General features: G+C 44.8%; 1 protein-coding gene across 11 annotated transcripts in view; it reads right to left on the reverse strand.

Annotated features, from left to right (window-relative positions):
- pcm1 (pericentriolar material 1) overlaps positions 1 to 23,355 on the reverse strand; it is a 42,110-nt gene that overhangs the window by 8,822 nt on the left and 9,933 nt on the right. For 5 of the 11 annotated variants that reach the window (XM_023979610.2, XM_023979614.2, XM_023979607.2 and 2 more), the window contains exons 9-30: positions 23,008 to 23,293; positions 21,017 to 21,206; positions 17,396 to 17,608; positions 16,888 to 17,054; positions 16,565 to 16,785; positions 15,459 to 15,589; positions 15,158 to 15,287; positions 14,783 to 14,968; positions 14,329 to 14,507; positions 13,944 to 14,129; positions 10,051 to 10,360; positions 7,792 to 7,937; positions 6,973 to 7,205; positions 5,691 to 5,874; positions 4,876 to 5,195; positions 4,323 to 4,481; positions 4,090 to 4,146; positions 3,243 to 3,415; positions 2,845 to 2,976; positions 1,912 to 2,047; positions 1,586 to 1,738; positions 1,139 to 1,242 (exon numbers count right to left, since the gene is read on the reverse strand). In XM_023979610.2, the coding sequence (XP_023835378.1) occupies positions 1,139 to 1,242; positions 1,586 to 1,738; positions 1,912 to 2,047; positions 2,845 to 2,976; positions 3,243 to 3,415; positions 4,090 to 4,146; positions 4,323 to 4,481; positions 4,876 to 5,195; positions 5,691 to 5,874; positions 6,973 to 7,205; positions 7,792 to 7,937; positions 10,051 to 10,360; positions 13,944 to 14,129; positions 14,329 to 14,507; positions 14,783 to 14,968; positions 15,158 to 15,287; positions 15,459 to 15,589; positions 16,565 to 16,785; positions 16,888 to 17,054; positions 17,396 to 17,608; positions 21,017 to 21,206; positions 23,008 to 23,293 (3,996 nt within the window). The remainder of the gene's footprint in view (positions 1 to 1,138; positions 1,243 to 1,585; positions 1,739 to 1,911; positions 2,048 to 2,844; positions 2,977 to 3,242; positions 3,416 to 4,089; positions 4,147 to 4,322; positions 4,482 to 4,875; positions 5,196 to 5,690; positions 5,875 to 6,972; positions 7,206 to 7,791; positions 7,938 to 10,050; positions 10,361 to 13,943; positions 14,130 to 14,328; positions 14,508 to 14,782; positions 14,969 to 15,157; positions 15,288 to 15,458; positions 15,590 to 16,564; positions 16,786 to 16,887; positions 17,055 to 17,395; positions 17,609 to 21,016; positions 21,207 to 23,007; positions 23,294 to 23,355) is intronic. The other 6 variants (XM_023979619.2, XM_023979611.2, XM_023979612.2 and 3 more) reach the window with 6 other exon arrangements.

Raw genomic sequence — 23,355 nt, forward strand, 5'->3', positions numbered from 1 at the left:
AATCCAAGGGGATTTAACAATTTTTTGTTATTTTCTTAAAAATGGGTGCATGCTTTTTCGTAACTGGAATAAGCAATTTCATAAATGTGCCAAGCGCAGCGTCTGGTTGCTCCTCATTACACACCACAAATATTCTTTACATCAACATAGGAATCAATACAAAACATATTGTTTGACCTCACACTATTAGGCCCAGTCTTTGGAACTTTTTATTTTCCTAGATACGGCTATTATATTGTGATCACTACATCCTATGGATTTGGATACTGCTTTAAGGTACATTTCTGCAGCATTAGTGAAGATGTGATCAATACATGTTGATGATTTCATTCCTGTGCTGTTTGCAACTACCCGGGTAGGTTGACTGATAACCTGAACCAGGTTGCAGGCACTGGTTAGTTTGAAACTTTTTCTTCAGTGGGCAGCTTGATGAAAGCCAGTCAATATTTAAAATCACCCACAAAGTATACCTCTGTTGAGATCACATACATGTAGCCATATTACTTCAACAGTATTTAACATGAGATCCTCTAAGCTTTACAGGTATGTGGTTCTGAATATAAAAACAGCCACACCTCCACCATTGGCATTTCTGTATTTTCTGTAGATGTTATAACCATGTATTGCTACCACTGTATCAAAGGTGTTATCAACGTGTGTTTCAGAGATAGAATATTGTTTCTTAGGCTACATATGTTAATGTGGGCTATTTTTAGCACTTTTCTGGGATGCTTGATTGTTTTCATTGCTTTAAATGGGAAGCTTAGCATAAGTAGACATGCTCATGTTATTTACATTTGAGCTGATAGTGCAGGGTGAGCTGCACACAGTGGACTTCCTACTAGGGCACACCGTCTCAGTGCTAACAGTATAACTGGTCCATAGGTACATGATTTGCATTCATGGCAATTAGAGGGACACAAATTAAGTTACTTACATTGTGTCTGCCAACACCCCTGGGATAATGTACATTCGCTGAAGCATTATGACAACTCTGCTACACAATGGTAGGGATTATCTGAGCTAGGCTTGGGCACATCCAGACCAGTAGCTTTCCAGGATGAGGATTGACCACCCCTAGTATAAATGAAGGACAGGAGACCACTATAGAGTATTGAGGCGGGTCCTGGGTTCCTACCTTGAGGAAGGGGATGACTTCGGTCATTATGGCCTTAATCTGTCTGTCCAGCTGCTGGGTGTCGATCTGGGGACAGTGGACATCACCTGACCAGACTCCCGCACCTTTACACACACACACACAGACTTATTATTATCTCCCATCTGAGGTGTGTGTTTTGTAAGCTGGCACCAAGAGAAATCAAAACAGCTCAGCACACCATTGCCACATCCCCTTTTTCTTTACTAAGTGCGTGAGGGCGCCACTGCACACATCAAGGACTCTACATGAGATCGCAGACAGCCAAAGTGCTTTGCACTTGGAAACACGTGTGTGGGAGTGCCACCGACCGCAACACCGGAGAGTGGGACGAAGCACATGGCTTTGGAGAGCAAGCGTTACGCATTTCTACCAGAGATAGAGAGATGTAGAACAGAGAGAAGTCGAGAGAGAGAGAGAGATGTGTACCTTCCAGCAGCTGAGCAGCGCTAGCAGAAGAGTTAGCAGAGGCCTCAGAGGCGGTAGCAGCGGTGGTGTTGGGGCTAAACTCAGCCTTGAGCTTCATGCGCTCGTACTCCCTCATCCTGGCTAGAGCCTTGTCTAAGTGGATCACTGTGTTACCTGGCAGCACAGCATTGCAAGTGGCAGGAGAGAGGAGGGAGAGAGCGAGAGAACACAAGAGAAGGGTATTATAAGAGCAATGCGGGATAATAAACTCAACTGGCCACAACCTGAAGTTATTTAACCTAATGTGCTGTATATTAGAGCATGTAATTTTTTATTCTATTTTATACCTAAGTCGTCGTTAGCAAACGGCTCCAGGTTGGAGGTGGTGGACAGGGTGCTCTCGTTGTCTACCGATTCTGCGTCGTTCAGCCTCTTACTCGGGACATGATGCTTGATGACCCGGATGTTCTTCTCCGACACATCCTGAGAGAGAGGTAAAAAGGGAATTCAGTCACACACCACTCACCCATGGGGGCTAACAAACACAATTAAGAAGAAAAAAAAGAATCCTAAACGAGAACCCATTCATCCTTCATTGTCCAAATGAGGAAGAGAGGGGGGAGAACAACAAAAAAACTTTGATTCATTGCAGAGACCGCTCTGCTAAACTCCCTTGACCGATTTTGTGTCTATTCCATCTCGTGAAATTAGCGAGGGATGCAAAAGACTAAAAACAATGGGCAGCGCATCTGCCCTTGTATCCTTTTCTCCAAACATGTGGAAATCGGGCATCTCATCCATCACTGGGGAACAAAGGAGTGATTTACAAAAGGGATGGTTCTAATTGAGCGAAACCTCCGGGGACCTGGGCTAGAACAAAGACCTGCACAGCCACACATCTAATCTGTCCGGCAGGCAGCAACCGCAACGCTTCGCCCAGACTGACGGATGGGCCGCAAGGCACAGCCTTTCTGACAACTGGAACACTGAATATCAAAGACGAGAGTGGGGGGTGGAGAACAAAGGAGGTAGAGGTATAGAGAGAGGTAGAGGTAATGAGAGAGAGAGAAATGGACGGGCAGAGTGTTTTAAATGGATGGCTGGAGAGAGCGAGAGGTGTCGGGAATGAGCTATGGGAGAGAGCGAGCTAGAGAAAAGAGCTGGGGAAAGTTTGAAAAAAGAAAGGAGGGAGTGGGAGATATGACAGCCACGTGATTTAATGAGGCGGCAGGTGTGTGTGTGTGTGTATATGCCTGTGTGCGTATATCCGTCTGTCTCACCCCGTCGCTGGTGGCCAGGCTCTCGCTTGGGGTGAGCTCTGACTGGGAGCCGGCCGCCCAGGCCACGGGACCCAGGGAGGAGGCCTGGTCCTCGGCCGCACTCTTCTCCGTTAGGTGCCTGGTCACTATGTCCTGGCGGTCAACAGCAGAGAGACATGGTTAAACATGAAAATCCAACAGCAAGGAAGAAGGTTACAAGGAGCTGTACATTATGAGAAAATAAAAATAAACAATAATTTGACAACATTTCAACCCCTCAGGTCTTTATCAGCAGCTCCTTGTGGCTTGTATCCATTCCTAGGAGGTTCACCCATAGATTGTATGAAATACTATTTACAGTCTCAGAGTAGGAGTGCTGGTCCAGAATCAGCACTAGATCCTCATTCGGACGTGTTCACCTGTAGGGAGTAGAGTGCCCTCTGGCGCAGGTAGTCGGTGTTGAGCAGCTGCAGCTCGTGGAAGAGCTCGATGAGGAAGTGGGGCCGCGACTCGTTCTGGGAGATGAGCGTGGCCACCTCCGAGTAGATGGTCTCCCTCAGGGCCTCGAACAGGGAGAAGTCACTGCTGGCATCTGGAGGTGTTAAAACGCAAGACAGACACTCAAGAAGATGTTGTCGCAAGTATAAGAAGCAGTCATATGTGGCAGTCTATTGGGGAGATATATCCATCCAGTATTGCACAGGTGGCGGTGTAGTCTTTGGCTCCAGCTCTGCTGAAACATACCTTCATCAGGACCTTGATTGGCTGAATCAGACGTGTTAGAGTAGAGTTGGAGGAAAAGCCTGCGCACCTAGTAGTTCTCTAAGAGTAATGTATCGAAGGCAATGATACTGTACAATGCAACACATTCTAACAAATTCCTAAATGTAAAAGAAAAAGCAATTGCATTTAAAAAAACGTTTTTTTTTAAGCCAATTAGAATGCCAAGCATATTACTCTGATTCAGAGGGGTTGGGTTAAATGCGGAAGACACATTTCAGTTGAATACATTCAGTTGGACAACGGACTAGGTATCCCCCTTTCCCTTTCAATTGTTAGCCATTAGTCCATTAGATCAAGCGAGAGACTCGAAGGTTACACTAAGGTTGGAATCTAGTTTGAGTCCGTTAAAAGTTGAACTATTACATGCATGAGGTGCTTGGATGACCGATATTACACAAAAGTTGTGAAAAAAACACCCCAAACTTCAAATCAGTGACAATCAGTGTTAGCTGGTGCTTAGCTGTGTGCTAGGGGTGAGTTTACCTGGCACTTCAGTGCATGCAATTCTGTTAGARAGGAAAGGTGTTCTCCAAGCATAGGCTGTGAGGAAAATCAACAAAAAGTAATGACATAAATAAACAAAAAATAAATAAACAAAAAAGTAAAACGTGGTTACGTTACAAAAAGGTGAGGACATAAACTCAAATAACAATAATAATGAATAACTGAAGATGTGAGTGGACAAGGTGTAGTGTGATCGGGTCAAGTTTTTGTACCGGAGGAGAGGTCGTTGGGCTTGTTGCCCGTCTTGGTGTCCAGTTTCTCCTGGGTCAGTTTGTCMAGCAGGCTCTGGTTCTGGTCCCGCTGGCGATGGGGCTGCGGCACCCTCTTCTGGACAAAGTCGGCCGTGCTGGACACGCTGTCACTCTCCACTCCTGGAGATACACAAGCAAGGAAAGAGAAACACACAAAACAAATAGAGGGGAGAAAGTATGAGATATGCAAAAATAAACATTTACACACATCGTATGTTTAAAATAATACCCTATTTGTGCATTCATCTTTATAATAGACAGTGTTGACCAAGTCGCCTTGAGCAATACTGTTTCATTTGTGTCTCCGAGATATTGAGAGGTCTTCAAATCTCTAGTCTTATGATCTTGTAAATATATCAACAGGCAGGTGCTACACAGTGGTGATGGTTGGAGCGAGTTAGCTCCCGGCCTTCCTAACTGAGCTGCCGGAGAGGAAGGAAATGTCAAGTTTTCGAGAAAAAGCACTCAATATAAATCATTAAAGGTCCCTACACAGTATCCCATGTCCCCGTACCAGTGTTCTTGTGGTGTCCCTTGGACAGCCGGGTCCTCCTCTTGGAGTTGGGCGTCTTGTCGCGGGAGGCCAGGCTTGCCTGGGCAGAGGCCTTACGCCCTGCCCTGAAGGCCTTGGTGATGATGGTGGGGTCAGCCGGGTCCGGCATGCTGCTGGAGCTCTCCTGGAAGGCCTGGTCGAAGGCCTGGGGCCGGGTGTTGTTAGCCCCTCTATGGAGTAGAGGGGAGGGGGATTCAGTGATAGGAGCTGGAGGCTGGGAGACGTTGAGCCAGCCAGATTCATGGCCACGACTGCCGGTTCCTTCATTCTGCCTCTGGGGCCTGGTGGGATGGATACAGACAGAAAGATGTTTGGACTAACGAAGGAAAAAATGTGTGAGTAAGAGAGAACTAAGTAGAAATGAAGTATGCCTTTCATTCTTTGCACGCACACACACACAGGCCGGGGAATTGCAAGGGACATCACGATACTTAGGTGCCAATACGATATGCATTGCGATTCTATATGTATTGCGATTTGATGTTCCAAACATATTGCTCACTATACGTCTGCTGCAAAGGGGCAAGAGAAAAATAGTTTTGATCAGTCAGGGAAATAGAAGTACTGAAAGCATGTTGGCTCACTATTTAACAAAAAGACGGAGAACATGCTATAGGATGAATAAATACTGGAGTTTTGGCACAGGTACAGCCGACTAGCGCTAGCTAACGCTGCCTACATCGATTTTACAAATCGATACTTGGAGTCAAACGTCAGTAATAATCGATACAATATCATGATATGATTCTTTTCTCCAATCAATCACTAACACACACCTTTTGTCTATAGTGTTGAGTGGGGAGCATTGTAGGGGCGGGGGGAAGCTCAAGTACTCTGTCTTGACTGAGGTGTTGGGATCCAGCTGCTGCTGCTGCTGCTGGTTGTCTGGGCTGGCTTGGCTACCAGCACTCTGAAGGAACTCACCCATAGCAGAAGGGAACAGGGGGTTGAAGTTAAACCCTGTGGAGGAGAGAAAGAAACGAAGTGAGCACACATATTGAGGTATATTGTGCAGGTTAGCGGTTTTTCCATTATGAATCTGGTTCTGGAGGCAGATCTACAGAGTGCGGCTGTGCCAGCTAGTGACCAAAGTCATAAAATCTCATTTTAAACCTAGCCCCAACTGCTATCCCTAATGCCTCACCTTAACCTTAAATTAAGAACAAAAAGCTCTTAGAGAATTTTTACAATATAGACCATTTTGGCTGGCTTATTTAAGTGGGAAAAAAATACATTTAAAAATAAAATAGCTCAGTTCTGCCTCCTGGACAAGACTGATGACAATAAACATCAACCTGCGTAAATTGTGATCTGGAAACAACTTCGTTACAAGTGTATCAAATCAGGAATTTCTCCTAGTATTCCAGTATGCCCTCTGTGCCAGAGCTTCTCAATTTCTAAAGCTAACCTCTGAATTGAACTGGGTCAAGGTGACAGGTATTTGTAGAAGACTGCCTTCTACAACATTATTACAAAAGCAATTGATACATTTTTGCACACCCAGTCCCTGAAAGAAACATTTGAACACTAACTATACAAAACATTTAGAACACCTGCTCTTTCCATGACAGACTGATCAGGTGAAAGCTATGAGACAGGTTAAACCTTGAGACATGTATTTTTTGTGCCATTCAGAGGGTGAATGGGAAAGAATTTAAGTGCCTTTGAACAGGGTATGGTAGTAGGTACCAAGCACACCGGTTTGTGTCAAGAACTGCAACGCTGCTGGGGTTCACACGCTCAACAGTTTCCAGTGTGTATCAAAAATGGTCCACCACCCAAAAGGACATCCAGCCAACTTGACAACTGTGGGAAGCATTGCAGTCAACATGTGCCAGCATCCCTGTGGAACGCTTACGACACCATGCCCTGACAAATTGAGGCTGTTCTGACAGGGGGGGGTGTGTATGTTCGTTATAGTCTGTGTACATTCTTGGATTTTACATTCCTTTGAGAAAACTGTCACTCATACAAAAACAGATACTTCATAACATCGAGGAAGGATCTAAAAACATTGGATGGAAGGATGGAAGTTTGAAGGGGTGTTGGAAGGCGTACCGGAGGAGAAGGGCGAGAATCCGGCCAGGCCGGGAGGCAGGTTGAGGGCCTGGTTGACAGAGGGGGGCATGGAGGAGGTGAAGGGGAGAAAGAGGCTGGTGGGGGAGAGGGGGGGACAGGCACTGCCGGAGTCCCGGGACGTGGAGCCCTGGTTCTGCTGACCTGACGACGAGGACGGCTGCTGCTGCTGTTGTTGTTGTTGACGGAGCAGGTCGCTCAGCACCAGTTTCAGTCTGGGGACAAACGGGATACAGGCAAGTTAGTGTTAAAACCTAAATCACATTCATGTAATCCCAAGTTTAAGCCTGATGTCATGTTCACATATACTGCAGATAGCCAATCACGGTTAATTGACTATGCATTTAGAACTATACATTAACGTAGACATGACATGCGTGTGAACCTAACAACCCAAAGCTGCAATAAATAAAATGTTCATAAACTGAATTGAGGTCTGGAAAACAGACGCTGATAATTTCCCTCATGCAGTACATTCAGCCAGTGACATTAACATATTAGTAACGTTTCTGGGGAATTCAGATGAGAATTAGCTGCAGTATATTGCTAAAATATGGTGCAATGTTTGTTGTACATCTGTGTCAAATGGGTCCCGTGTGGCTCAGTTGGTAGAGCATGGCGCTTGCAGCGCCAGAGTTGTGGGTTTGATTCCCATGGAGGACCAGTACGAACAAGTATGCACTCACTACTGTAAGTCGCTTTGGAAAAGAGCGTTTGCTAAATGACAAAAATGTAAATAAACCAATAGAATACGTTTTTCTAGTCAATTTGTTTTGGTCTGTAGCGGTGTGTTCGGTCTACCTTTCGACGTTGTTCTGCTGCCAGGCCAGCTGTGTGTAACACTGGCTGAGCTGGTGCATGACCAGGTGGACCTGGGGGGAGGACAGGTTGTTGGGCAGCGCGTTGTACGGTCCTGTCAGCAGGGTCTGGAGCATGTAGGACAACGTCTGGAGAGGGGGGAGGGGAGAACGGGTAGGGACAAGGAAAACAGGTAGAAGAGTGAGAGATGTAGATAGCGTGTGTGTGGAGAGAGAAAGAAAGTTTGAAAGAGATAGAAAGAAGGAGAAGAGAACAAAACTGTATTCATGAACCTGTCTGTCAATTGGTTTCCCCATACAGGTTCTGACACCCAGTCAAATAGGATCTCAAGCCAACGGCTGATTTCTATAAAAGGAATAGCAGCGTTTGCATTTCCATCAGGACGACACACGCTGAATAAATTCAAAATTCAACACCATGCCCTATAGGTTAAGTGTCACCGCCACCATGCTATATCAATGACAACGCGGAGAAAATCCATTTAGGCACCTCTAACACAAGACTGGCGTGAGTAATACATTTTCTTTATTAACGTACTTTATTGACCTTAGTGAAATGTAATAGACAATGAACAGAAAGGAAAGCGAGCAGAAATGCCAAACATTACTTAGGTTGCTGCTACCTTTTCTGTAGGTTGGGTGAAAACAGATGTCCTGACTCCAAATAGGTCAGATAAGCTTTGCAATAAATAACTTCAGCCGGACCCCCTCTCACACACACAGAGGGGAGAGAAGGGAGCTGGTGGGGGGGGGGGAATAGTAAATCAAGGAGAGAACATCCCTCTCCAATGTTTGTCTACATAGACATTTCCAACCGAAACGCTAACACGTTCTACAGGAAATACTGGAACAATATTTCTAACATACAACATGGGGAATGGGCAGACATGACCTAAAAGAACACTAATGTCTTTTGGTTGTTATTTTGTGATGTCATATTTTTTTATAGAAAGGAACTACTGTAACTTAAAATGTATCAGTGGTGGACAGAGTACCCAATTGTCATACTTGAGTAAAAGTAAGGATACCTTAATAGAAAATTACTCAAGTAAAAGTGAAAGTCACCTAGTAACTACTACTTGAGTAAAAGTCTAAAAGTATTTGGTTTAAAATACTTAAGTATCAAAAGTAAATGGAATTGCTAAAATATACTTCAATTCCCTATATTAAACAAACCAGACGGCACCATTTTTTTTCTTTTTACTTACGGAGAGCTAGAGGTACACTCCAACATAATTTACAAACAAAGCATGTGTTCATGACCAACAAAGACATTTACACGTAAATATATTCATGATTACTTTACTCCAAACGGGTGGCGGTTCGTGTGCAAAGTATATGATTACTGTGAGAGTAGTTTCTAAATGTACCAAAGTATTACGTCCCCCTTCCCGTTGTAACAAGCCGCCATATGTTAGTCCACTAGGGACCTTTTGCTAATGTATTAAGTGTGTATGTTTATCCTGTGTTACCATTTAGCTGGTAAATAAATAATTAAACCAATTTGTGTAGCACTGAATCATAAGGCTGTGGTTTTTGCAGATACAAGAGGTTACAACTGTTCAGAACGATGATATGATACAAGGTTATCATTAATACGTTGACCGTTTATGGATGTGATAGGTAAAGACCCTTAGAGTTTAATTCGAGAGATGGTAACTCTTTCAAGAACTGCTCTCGTGGTGCCCCAATTCCTAATGAGTTAATTGTTAATGAGTTCATTTAAATTGGGTAACAATTAAACAGTTATTTGATTAGATAAATAACAGTCATCAGATTAATGAAAGTAAAGTCACGACACAGACCAGGTTTGAATACACAATATTTGAAATACTTGAGGTGTACTTTGTTTGGCTTAGCTGGTCATGTACAATGGAAACAAACTCCTCAGGCAAGCTAAATTAATCTCAAGTACCTCCTTTGGTTTGGTGAATTCAGACATGGTTCGATACGTATTCCAAACATTTGAAATACTTGAGGCACTTAATTTAGCTTGGAAGGTACAAAGAAAACAATGGAATAGTCTGAAATGCACGCAAATCCCTCATGCCAGACAAGCTAAAATCAATACATTCCAAAGAATTGACATGCGAGGTTCCCTTGATATAGCTTAGCTTGTCAGGTACATAGAAATCAAACTCCTCATGCCAGCTTTCCTCGTACCTGACAAGCTAAATCAGGCACGCCTCAACCATGTCAAATGTTTTAGATAAGCTTATGTATTGGTGTGAGGTGACTTAACTGCTATACCAACCTGCTGGTCCTGCAGTAGGGTCTGACACATGCTGGTGCTGAAGTCCAGCTGCCTCTGTAGTGTGCCCACCTGCTCCTGCCAGTGGTGTGATGCTAACGCAGACCCAGTGCCAGAACCCTCCTGGAATGACAGCTCAGCCGCCCAACGCAGGTTCTCCTGGCGCCTCGCACTCCCGATGCCGCCATGGGCTTGGGACTGTTGTTGTGGTTGTTGTTGTTGTTGTTGTTTGGCTCGAGAACGGGTAGAGGGTCGTCCACTAGCTACAGATGCAAATTGTTGGGGCGGCTTCAGAACATTGCTGGAGAAAGGGGGAAGAGTGATATATTTGTATTATTGGGTGTCCAACGAGTTGTGGGTGCTGCTTTGAATGCATGACCCAATTTTCCCCCAGAACTTTCATGATGCCAAGATTCAAGATTTATTAGTCTTATAAAAACTGGCTACGTATGGTCAACATCATCCAACAAAGTGCTTACTTGGAGGTTCCTTCTCGACAATGCAACAACAATAAGAAAATACCAACCAAGTAAATGGAAGAACAATACCGTATGTAACCATATATCAATAGAAACCTATGGGGTGGAACAAAAGCCTGCACACCCAGAGTATCTCTCTACGACTGGAGTTGGGTTAGGTGATCAGGCCTACCACTGTTGTGTCATCAGCAAACTTAATTGTGTTGTAGTTGTGCCTGGCCGTGCAGTCACGATTGAACAGGGAGTACAGGAGGGGACTGAGCTCACACCCCTGAGGGGCCCCCATTTTGAGGTTCAGCGTGGCGGATGTGTTGTTAACAACCATTATCACCTGGGAGCGGCCCATCAGGAAGTCCAGCTTTGAGGGCACTCTGGTGTTGAACGCTGAGCTGTAGTCAATGAATAGCATTCTCACATAGGTGTTCCTTTTGTCCAGGTGGGAAAGGGCAGTGTGGAGTGCAATAGAGATCTGCGGATCTGTTGGTGCGGTATGCAAACTGGAGTGAGTCTAGGGTGTCTGGAATAATGGTGTTGATGCGAGTCATGACCAGCCTTTCAAAGCATTTCATGGCTACAGATGTGAGTGCTATGGGTCAGTAGTCATTTAGGCAGGTTACCTTAGTGTTCTTGGGCACAGGGACTATGGTAGTCTCCTTAAAACATGTTGGTTTTACAGACTCGGACAGGTTGAAAATGTCAGTGAAGACACTTGCCAGCTCGTCAGCACATGCTCGCAGTACACGTCCTGGTAATCCGTCTGGCCCTGCGGCCTTGTGACTGTTGACCTGTTTAAAGGTCTTACTCACATCGGCTGTGGAGAGCGTAATCACAGTCGTCCGGAACAGCTGATGCTCTCATGCATGTTTCAGTGTTACTTGCCTCGAAGCGAGCAAATAAATTATTTAGCTCATCTGGTAGGCTCGTGTCACTGAGCAGCTCTCGGCTGTGCTTCCCTTTGTAGGCTGTAATAGTTTGTAAGCCCTGCCACATCCGACGAGCGTCGGAGCAGTACGATTCGCTCTTAGTCCTGTATTGATGCTTTACCTGTTTGATGGTTCGTCGGAGGGCATAGCAGGATTTCTTATAAGCTTCCGGGTTAGAGTCTCGCTCCTTGAAAGCAGCAGCTCTACCCTTTAGCTCTGTGCGAATGTTGCCTGTAATCCATGGCTTCTGGTTGGTGTATGTATGTACAGTCACTGTGGGGACAACGTCCTTGATGCACTTATTGATAAAGCCAGTAACTGATGTGGTGTACTCCTCAATGCCATCGGTAGAATCCTGGAACATATTTCAGTCTGCGCTAGCAAAACAGTCCTGTAGTTTAGCATCTGCTTCATCTGACCAATTTTTTTATAGAGTCACTGGTGCTTCCTGCGTTCATTTTAGCTTGTAAGCAGGAATCAGGATAGAATTATGGTCAGATTTGCCAAATGGAGGTGCGAGGGAGAGCTTTGTACACGTCTGTGTGGAGTAAAGGTGGTCTAGAATTTTTCCCCCTCTGGTTGCACATTTAACATGCTGATAGAAATGAGGTAAAACTAATTTAAGTTTCCCTGCATTAAAGTCCCCGGCCACTAGGAGTGCCGCCACTGGATGAGCGGTTTCCTGTTTTCTTATGGCGGTGTACAGCTCATCGAGTGCGGTTTTAGTGCCAATCGGTCTGTGGTGGTATGTAGACAGCTACGAAAAATACAGATGAAAACTCTATGGGTAGATAGTGTGGTCTACAGCTTATCATGAGATACTCTACCTCAGGCGAGCAAAAACCTTCCTTAGATATCATGCACCAGCTGTTTACATATATGCATAGGCCCCGCCCCGTGTCTTACCAGAGGCTGCTGTTAAATCCTGCCGATAGTGTATAACCCACCAGCTGTATGTTCTTAATGTAGTCGTTCAGCCACGACTTAGTGAAACATAAGACATTACAGATTTTCATGTTGAAAAAGTCTAGCGTCGGAACGGTTTGGTCTACAAAACTACTATGACTATGGAAAGATGAGACTCTCACGAACATGATGGTTTTTCTCCATTTTGCTATACAAGTGTCACGGGACTCGTCTGAAGGTAACCCATGCAAACAAATAGAAGTATGGAGGTAGTTTAGTGGCAACAAAAATAAGGGGTTAAATATGTGTCCAAAAAAAACAAAAATATTTCCTGATCTTTCTTAAAATCTAACTGTATATATTTTTTAACTTCTCTAGGGTAGGGGGCAGCATTTGGAATTTTGGATGAAAAGCATGCCCAAATTAAACTGCCTGCTTCTCGGGCCCAGAAGATATGATATGCATATAACTGGTAGATTTGGATAGGAAACACTCTAAAGTTTCCAAAACCTGTTAAAATAGTGTCTGAGTATAACAGAACTGATTTGGCAGGCAAAAACCTGAGGAAAATCCATTCAGGAAGTTTTTTCCCCTATTCAATGCAATTACAGTATCCATTGACTTAGGACTCAAATTGCAGTTCCTATGCCTTCCACTAGATGTCAACATTTAGAAATTGTTTCAGGCTTGTATTCTGAAAAATGAGGAAGTAAGAGCAGTCTGAATGAGTGGACCCTAAAGTGTCACAGAGCTTTTTCATGCACAGGACCGAGAGAGTGCCTTTCTTGTTTACCTTTTATATTGAGGACGTTATTGTCCGGTTGAAATATTATCGATTATTTAGGCTAAAAACAACCTGAGGATTGAATATAAACATCGTTTGACATGTTTCTATGAACTTTACAGATACAATTTGGATTTTTTGTCTGCCTGTTTTGACTGCGTTTGAGCTTGTGGATTACTGAAGAACACGCGCGAACAAAACTGAGGTTTTTGTATATAAAGAGACTTTATCGAACAAAATGAACATTTATTGAGTAAATGAATGTCTGCTGAGTGCAACCATATGAAGATCATCAAAGGTAAGAGATACATTTTATCTATTTTTCTGACTTGTGTAACTGTTCTACTTGGCTGGTTACTGTTTGTAATGATTTGTCTGCTGGGCTATGTTCTCAAATAATCGTAAGGTATGCTTTCGCCGTAAAGCATTTTAAAAATCTGACACCGTGGTTGGATTCACAAGAAGTTAATCTTTAAACCTATGTAAAATATGTTTTGTTTTCTGAATTTTTATAATGAGTATTTCTGTATTTGAATTTGGCGCCCAGCATTTTCACTGGCTGTTGAAGAGGTGGGACGCTAACGTCTCACGTACCCAAGAGAGGTTAATACCCAAAGTGGTCCTAAAATTCTAAATCAAATAGATAAACGAGCCATGGTATGACCATCTTAAAACAATTCCCTATGTAGCTTAGTCCCCTCCCACGGCTTAGACTTTTAAAAGGTTAAGACTATTGTGCCCTGAATAGGGAAAAAATTAAATAATGGGTATCCTTGTATGAATTTCACAGACCTGCCCAGTGTCTTCCTATTGCTGTAGGATATCTGCTTCCTAGTGGAGTAGAGATGCAGGTCATCACTGGAGCTGGACTCTGCGCCGTCCTCTTCTTCTTCCTCCTCCTCCTCAGCACCCATCTCAGAGGGGTAGCCGTCCTCGTCTAGCTGACAGGGGGTGGAGCCGCCCCACGTGGCCATGGTCCTGAGGAGGAAAGGAACAAGTCAATTAAGGCCCCACTCAGAGACTAAACCGATCTCCCAAGGCACTTCATGTAGATATGAAAGCACACAACGGCTAAAAGCGTCATTCTACTTGTATCTGCAACATTCAGAATGTTTCACATCATGGAATTACCCCAGATTATTTAGGGGTCTTAATTTAGGGGTAACGCTTCGCTCACCTCTCGTCCCTGCTAAGTGGCTGTGAGGCGGTGTGTCCCTCTGGGTCCTCCATCTTGTAGGGGGAGTCGCTGAGGCCGCTCCTCCTCTGGTGCTCGGCCATCAGGGACTCCAGGTGCTTCCTCCGCTGGCGCAGCTCCTCCCGCAGGATCTGGTGGCGCCGCATCTCACACCACAGCTGCTGGAGAACCATGAAGGTAAATGAGCAGTGTCATTTTCATGGTTACATCTGCAAGATAACCCACACACTACTATACAGCTCCCTGACATCCAGCCATGGCTAACTCGGTTACGCTAACCCTTACCAGTTAACCCTCAAGAAAAGCCTTGCACTGAGCGGGTGATACAAGTGTTCCATTTGATTTTGGCAAGCAAGCACTTTAAGTCTGTGGGATGAGCATACTATCCTTAATGTTACAGTAAACTGACCCTGTCAAATCAAAATAAAGAACCCACCTCGTTGTCGGTGACAGAGGCATTAGCAGCAGCCTGGGCTGTGGGTTTGAGCACAGCGGTGGCAGCAGGAGAAGCGTTGGCTTTGGGGGCTGCAGCCGGAGCAGGGGGAGGGGCAGGGGTGGAAGTTGCAGCTGGGGGCTTCCTCATCAGGGCCTGTTGGCTCACTGTGCTGCTGGACACTGACGACTGGAGAGAAGATGGGAGAGAGAGAGTGTGTGAGAGACGTTGTCTCAAATAATACCCCATTACCAATATAGAACACTACGGTTAAAATAGGTCAGAAAGAAGTTCTGACACCAAAGCCTTTCAACACAATCAATCAGGAAATAGGGTGGTGTGTGCTCAGTTCTCAGTGTGTGTGCATGCACGTGTTACCTGCAGATCGGGGCAGGCCCACTGCAGGTCCTGGATCTTGTCCTGGATCTCCATCAGCCGCTGGCGTTCCTCGTGAAGCTGCTGCAACTCCTGCTGCTGCTGACAAAGCTTCTCCTCATACAGCTTCTCCCTGAGACACATACAAAATATTTTAGATTCACAAACAGAATCACCAGCTGTGTAATTCACATGCTTAAACGCACTCACTTAGATAGACACAGGTACTTTCATACACTTATTATGGTTCAACAGCCTCTACCGCGTGTGTTGCTGCTCCGTATGGGTGCGAGTAGTCTCCTACCTGGCCTTGTCTGTGAGGGTTAGGTCTCTGGGGCTCTTGCCTGTGGAGGAGGAGCCAGCAGCAGCACCTCTGGTGTTGTTGGGCTGCTGGTGGAGACCCTCGTCGGCTGTGGTGGCATCTGTATCATCACTCTGGGAGACAGGAAGTCACACGGTTACTATTCCATAAAGCCATCGCCCATAAATGACTCAAATTCCAGCTCTATTTTCTTGGACTGCAAAAGGGTCCTCTTCCACTCAGAACGGTCTAGACCACTCAGCTGCACCATGGTCATTTTAGATTCTATACAATGTGTTCTATTTTGTATTATTGGCTTATATGTGTGTGTTGATATGTTTCTACTCTATTCTCTGCTTTTACATTTTTTTTTTAACTGAATGTTATCAGATCTTCAACCAAAACCTAATATGAGACAGAACAAAAAACACAATGACATACTAATTTCATGAACAAAATTATCCAACACCCAATGCCCGTGTGAAAAAGTTACTGTCCCCTTGCACTCAATAACAGGTTGTGCCACCTTCAGCTGCAAAGACTGCAACCAAACGCTTCCTGTAGTCGAGCGGTCTCTCACATCACTGTGGACGAATTTTGGCACACTCTTCCATGCAGAACTGCTTTAACTTAGCAACATTTGTGGGTTTTCAAGCATGAACTGCTCTTTCAAGTCCTGCGCTTCAGCTCACAGACAGATGGCCTGACAGTTCCCTGTAGAATTCTCTGATAGAGCAGAATTCATGGTTCCTTCCATTAAGGCAAGTCATCCAGTTCTTGAGGCTGCAAAGTATTCCTAAACCATCACACTACCACCACCATGCTTGACAGTTAGTATAAGGTTCTTACTTTGGAATGCAATGTTTGGTTTGCGCCAGGAATAAAATGGGACATATGTCATCCAAAAAGTTATACTTCTGAATCATCTGTCCATAGAACATTCTTCCAAGAGTCTTGATGATCATCCAGGTGCTTTTTGGCAAAGTTGAGTCAACTTTTTGGATGAGATTGGTCCCATTACTGACTTGCACTATGGGGCCTACAATTTATTTCAGATTTTATATCTCTCATATATGCTATGCTTCTCTGTTTCTAGTCAGTCCTCTCACCTGCACCATGGCCACCAGCTCCTGGAGCTGCCGTAGTTTCTGCTTGGCGGTCTGCAGCCGGTGGACTTTGTGGGCGAAGTCTGCGTCCTCGTTCTCCAGGCTGCTCCTTCTGCTCGACCCCGAGCCCTCGCTGTCCCGGGCCCCGGCCCCCCGCACCTCCTCTTCATCCTCCAGGGCATCGTCGTCCTTGACCTGGTTGTAGGGGCGGTTGTACTGGCACTCTGGTGGAGACAGAAACAATGAGGGTTAGTGAGATGAGTGGGTTGTGTGTGTGTGTGTGCGTACAGGTTGCAAGCATGTAATGTGCGTATGTGTCACGCTACCTATGGCTGATGGGATGTTGAGGCTGCGGAGGTTGGCTGCTGCAGAGCGGTTGTTGATCTCACACTCGGTGTTGAGCCTCCCGTCAACGTGGTTGTTGGTGCTGCCGCCTCCTCGGCCGTTGGTCAGACTGTTCATTTCTGTCCAGTTCCCAGAATGCTGTGGGTTTCTGAACAGGGGAAAGAAAGATGGAGAAGAGCGTCAAGTCTCAATTTCACTCCCCGGTGTGATTTGCCCTTGGGAATGATATTATCTAAACCTTTATAACATTTCTTAGCCAGGAAAGTAATTGAGCACAAACAATATTTTACATTAACCAGGTAATTTGGGGTACATGAAGGGAACAGATTATATGCTTGGTTTGAAACTAACCAGTTATTGTCCGTGGTTGCCGGTTCGAATCCCAGGTCTGTGATGCTTAGAATCAGAATTGGACATGGTCCACTAATAAACAGCTCTAATGAGGAATAATAACGACTTCACCCTATTCCGTCCGTGTCCTTCAAGTACCTGATGTTGGTGATGGGGGGCCGGCGGTTCTCCTGCTCCGAGTCGAACATGGTCTCCAGCATGGAGCCGTCCTCCTCAGTCTCCTCCTCCTCCTCCTCCTCTTCCTCCTTCACGTTCTCATTGACTGTGTCCACCATCATGTCTGATGTCTGCTCGTAGTACTGCACCAGCTCACGCAGCTCATTCAGACGCTTGTGCACCTCCTTCAGCTTGCTGTGGTGGGCGGGGGGGGGGGGAAGAGAGACTTAGGCCTGATTCTGTTTTAAAATGTCTCCACCTCAAGGACTTAAAAGCACCGTAAGTGAGACTTGCAAGCAGTCTATTCCTTTTGAGTCACATTTCAGAGAGAGTGTGGAGGAATGAATGGGGAGACATGGAATGGGGGAAAGAGACTAAGGTTGATACACTCTGCTTCATCTTCAATGGGTTGTATTCATTTAGTCCAGGTAGTCCCAATAGAAAATGGAACACTGGTCACTGCAATAATGTTTACATACTGTTTTATTCATTCCATATATTGTATTCTAGTCAATGCCATCCTATTCAACTATTGCTGAATATATACTATTCTACAGACTCACTAAATATTCTATCCACAAAAAAAGAAACGTCCCTTTTACAGGACCCTGTCTTTCAGAGATATTCCTTAAAAATCCAAATAACTTCACAGATCTTCATTGTAAAGGGTTTAAACACTGCTTGTTCAATGAACCCTAAACAATTAATGAACATGCACCTGTGGAACGGTCATTAAGACACTAACAGCTTACAGACGGTAGGCAATTAAGGTCACAGAAATGAAAACTTAGGACACTAGTGGCCTTTCTACTGACTTTGAAACACACCAACAACAAAAAATACCCAGGGTCCCTACTCATCTGCGTGAACGTGCCTTAGGCATGTTGCAAGGAGGCATAAGGACTGCAGATGTGGTACTGTGAGACGCCTAAGACAGCGCTACAGGGAGACAGGACGGACAGCTGATCGTCCTCGCAGTGGCAGACCACGCGTAACAACAGCTGCACAAGATCGGTACATCTGAACATCACACCTGCGGGACAGGTACAGGATGGCAACAACTGCTCGAGTTACACCAGGAAAGCACAATCCCTCCATCAGTGCTCAGACTGTCCCAATAGGCTGAGAGAAGCTGGACTGAGGGCTTGTAGGCCTGTTGTTAAGCAGGTTCTCACCAGATATCACCGGCAACAACGTTGCCTACGGGCACAAACCCACCATCGCTGGACCAGACAGTACTGGCAAACAGTTGTCTTCACTGACAAGTCGCGGTTTTGTCTCACCAGGAATGTTCGTGTTCTGCCATGGCCAGCAAAGAGCCCGGATCTCAAACCAATTGAGCACGTCTGGGACCTATTGGATCAGAGGGTGAGGGCTGGGGCCATTCCCCCAGAAATTGTCAGGAAACTTGCAGGTGCCTTGGTGGAAGAATGGGGTAACATCTCACAGCAAGAACTGGCAAATCTGGTGCAGTCCATGAGGAGATGCACTGCAGTACTTCATGCAGCTGGTGGCCACACCAAATACTGACTGTTATTTTTGATTTTGACCCCCCCTTTGTTCAGGGACACATTATTCAATTTCTGTTAGTCACATGTCTGTGGAACATGTTCAGTTTGTGTCTCAGTTGTTGAATCTTGTTAGGTCCATACAAATATTTACACATGTTGGCTGAAAATAAACAGTTGACAGTGAAGACTTTTTTTTTTTTTTTTTTTGCTGAGTTTACTATCCATGTCTATACATCCCATCCAGTGCATTCGGAAAGTATTCAGACCACTTGACTTTTTCCACATAAATTACAGCCTTAATATAAAATGTACTAAATACAAAAATGAACTCAATCAATATACCCCATAATCACAGAGAAAACAGAAATACCTTATTTACATAACTATTCAGACATTTTGCTATGACTCAAAATTGAGTTCAGGTGCATCCTGTTTCCATTGACCATCCTTGAGATGTTTCTACAACTTGGGAGTCCACCTGTGGTAAATTATATTGATTGGACATGATTTGGAAAAGGCACACACCGGTCTATGTAAGGTACCACAGTTGACAGTGCATGTCAGAGCAAAAACCAAGCCATGAGGTCAAAGGAATTGTCTGTAGAGCTCCGAGACAGGATTGCGTCGAGGCACAGATCTGGGGAAAGGGTACCAAAAAATGTCTGCAGCATTGAAGGTCTCCATGAACAGTGGCCATCTTTCCTAAATGGAAAAAGTTTGGAACCACCAAGACTCTTCCTAGAGCTGGCCGCTCGGCCAAACTGAGCAATCGGGGGAGAAGGCCCTTGGTCAGGGAGGTGACAAAGAACCCAATGGTCACTCTACAGAGGAACTCTGGAGCTCTGTCAGAGATGGGAGAACCTTTCAGAAGGACAACCATCTTGGCAGCAATCCACCAATCAGGCCTTTATGGTTGAGTGGCCAGACAGAAGCCACTCCTCAGTCAAAGGAACACGACAGCCGCTTGGAGTACACCCAAAATGCACCTCAAGGACTCTGACTATGAGAAACAAGATTATCTGGTCTGATCAAACCAAGATTGAACTCTTTGGCCTGAAAGCCAAGCGCCACATCTGGAAGAAACCTGGCACCATCCCTACGGAGAAGCATGGTGGTGGCAGCATCATGCTGTGGGGATGTTTTTCAGCGGCAGGGACAGGGGGACTAGTCAGGATTGAGGGAAAGATGAACAGAGCAAAGTACAGAGAGATCCTTGATGAAAACCTGCTCCAGAGCACACAGGACCTCAGACTGGGGCGAAAGTTCACCTTCCCACAGGACAACGACCCTAAGAACACAGCCAAGACAACGTAGGAGTGGCTTCAGGACGTCTCTGAATGTTCTTGAGTGGCCCAGACAATGCCCGGACTTGAACCCGCTCCAACATCTCTGGCAAGACCTGAAAATAGCTGTGCAGCGACGCTCCACATCCAACCTGACAGAGCTTGAAAGGATCTGCCGAGAAGAACGCGAGAAACTCCCCAAATACAGGTGTGCCAAGCTTGTAGCATCACACCAAAGAAGACTTGAGGCTATAATCACTGCCAAAGGTGCTTCAACAAAGTACGGAGTAAAGGGTCTGAATACTTACGTAAATATGATATTTCAGTTTATATTTAATACATTTGCAAAAAAGTCTAAAAACCCATTTTTCCTTTGTAATGATGGGGTATTGTGTGTAGATTGATGAAGGGAAAAAAATATTTAACCCCTTTTAGAATAAGGTAAAATGTGGGAAAAGTCAAAGGGTCTGAACACTTTCCGAATGCACTGTATACATGCACACATACATATTCATACGCCAGACTCAGACATTGCTCGTCCTAATATTTCTTAATTCCATTCTTTTAGAGATTTGTGTGTATTGTTTAGATATTACTGCACTGTTGGAGCTAGGAACACAAGCATGTCGCTACACTTAGCTACACCCGCAATAACATATGCTAAATATGTGTATGCAACCAATAAAATGTGATTTGGGCAAGTGCAGGAAGTCCCTCTGCATTTCAGTCAGTTTTCTACCATTTGGTTTCTTATGAATACAACTGTGGTGTGATGTGCACTGATCGTAATAATAGTTGAAGTTGCGTACCGGAGTTTGTCTGCTGGAGCGTCCTCATGCTGGGGTTGCTGGGTGTGTGTGGAGGGGTGGTAGGTGGAGGGGTCCCGTCTCATGGCTGAGGCCCCGTTGGGCTCCCGATACAGGCCAGAGGGGCGGTCCGAGGGGCCCACGCCCAGAGCCAGGCTATGCTGAGAGGACAGGGACACACTGCCACCGCGACCTGACAGAACACACATTACTCACACATGCACGGCAGCAAACTTACAAGCTTGTATCATATGCACCAAGGTTCCCCGCAAAGAACGTTAGATGGGAGCTGCGCTAAAAATAAAAATAAAAAAATACAAGTTTATCATCATTAACTTCTTATGGCTGGGGGGCAGTATTGAGTAGCTTGGATGAATAAGGTGCCCAGAGTAAACTTCCTGCTACTCAGGCCCAGAAGCTAAGATATGCATATTATTAGTAGCTTTGGATAGAAAACACTGACGTTTCTAAAACTGTTTGAATGATGCCTGTGAGTATAAAATAACTCATATGGCAGGCAATAACCTGAGGAAAAATCCAACCAGGAAGTGGGAAATCTGAGGTTTGTAGGTTTAAGTCTTTGCCTATCCAAAATACAGTGTAAAATTTGGTGCGATTGCACTTCCTAAGGCTTCCACTAGATATCAACAGTCTTTAGAACCTTGTTTCAGGCTTCTACTGTGAAGGGGGAGAGAATAAGAGCTGATCGAGTCAGGTGTCTGGCAGAATGCCAAGAGCTCAGTCTCGCGCCCGCCCGTGAGAGTTAGCTGCGTTCCTTTTCCTTTCTAAAGACAAAGGAATTGTCCGGTTGAAACATTATTGAAGATTTATGATAAAAACATCCTAAAGATTGATTCTGTACATCGTTTGACATGTTTCTACGAACTGTAATGGAACTGTCGTCTGAACTAAGTGCCTGCACCGTGTGAATTTGGATGTGTGAACTAAACGTGAACAAAAAGGAGGTATTTGGACATAAATTATGGACGTTATCAAACAAAACAAACATTTATTGTGGAACTGCGATTCCTGGGAGTGCATTCTGATGAAGATCAAAGGTAAGTGAATATTTATAATGCTATTTCTGACTTCTGTTGACTCCACAACATGGATTGGCATCTTACATTCAAACAATGAATCCTGATCTAGGATAACTTTTAAAATATGAAATTATTTGGCTTGCTCTAAAAGGATTTGGCTAAAAGCAAATCTACCCGCTAACTGGGCAGAAAAATAATTTCGTAATAATTTTGTAAAGCATAAAGTATGGCTTGTTTTGGTCTCTGAGCGTGTGCTTTTTCGAAATCTGACACAGCGGTTGCATTAAGGAGAAGTTTATCTAAAGTTCATGTTTAATACTTGTATCTTTTATCAATGTTTATTATGAGTATTTCTGTAAATTGATGTGGCTCTCTGCAAAATCACTGGATGTTTTGGAAGCAAAACATTACTGAACATAACGCGCCAATGTAAACTAAGATTTTTGGATATAAATATGAACTTTATCGAACAAAACATACATGTATTGTGTAACATGAAGTCCTATGAGTGTCATCTGATGAAGATCATCAAAGGTTAGTGATTCATTTTATCTCTATTTCTGCTTTTTGTGACTCCTCTCTTTGGCTGGAAAAATGGCTGTGTTTCTCTGTGACTAGGTACTGACCTAACATAATCGTTTGGTGTGCTTTCGTCGTAAAGCCTTTTTGAAAACGGACACTGTGGCTGCATTTACAAGTTTCTTTAAAATGGTGTAAAATACTTGTATGTTTGAGGAATTTTAATTATGAGATTTGTTGTTTGAATTTGGAGGCCTGCAGTTTCACAGGCTGTTATATCGATCCCGTTAACGGGATTTCAGCCGTAAGAACAGGAAATGGCATTTGTAGGTGTTTAAATTAGCAAGAATCTCGCCCAAAAATATATCACTGCCCCCCCCTCCCTGACGGTGTTATCCTACTCCAAGTCAGTTAGAGAGACAAACCGTAACTTACAGGAGTTGTTGTTGAGGGTCTGGTCACGGAGTGAGTGCAGCTCCTGCAGGATCTTGTCCATGGTCTGCTTCTTGTCCTGCAGTTCCTGCAACTTGGTCAGCTTGGCGCTCGCCGCCGAGGCCGACGTGGGGTTGATGGAGGTCAGGGAGGTGAGAGGGCTGGGATGGAGGAAAGAGGAGGCAGAGCGGGAAGGAGGGGAAGGCTGGGAGGAGCGAGAGCGGCAGACTTCCCGGGAGAGGGAGAGGCTCGCGGCTTGTCTGCGGTTGTCTGGAACGGCTGCCTTGGTCTGAGGAAGGAAAGGCACACAGGATGTTAGTAGGTGTTAGTAGTTGAACAAACATTCAACTC

This window comes from Salvelinus sp. IW2-2015, linkage group LG34 (genome assembly GCF_002910315.2).
Source record: "Salvelinus sp. IW2-2015 linkage group LG34, ASM291031v2, whole genome shotgun sequence".
In the NCBI taxonomy this organism is placed as follows: Eukaryota; Metazoa; Chordata; class Actinopteri; order Salmoniformes; family Salmonidae; genus Salvelinus; species Salvelinus sp. IW2-2015.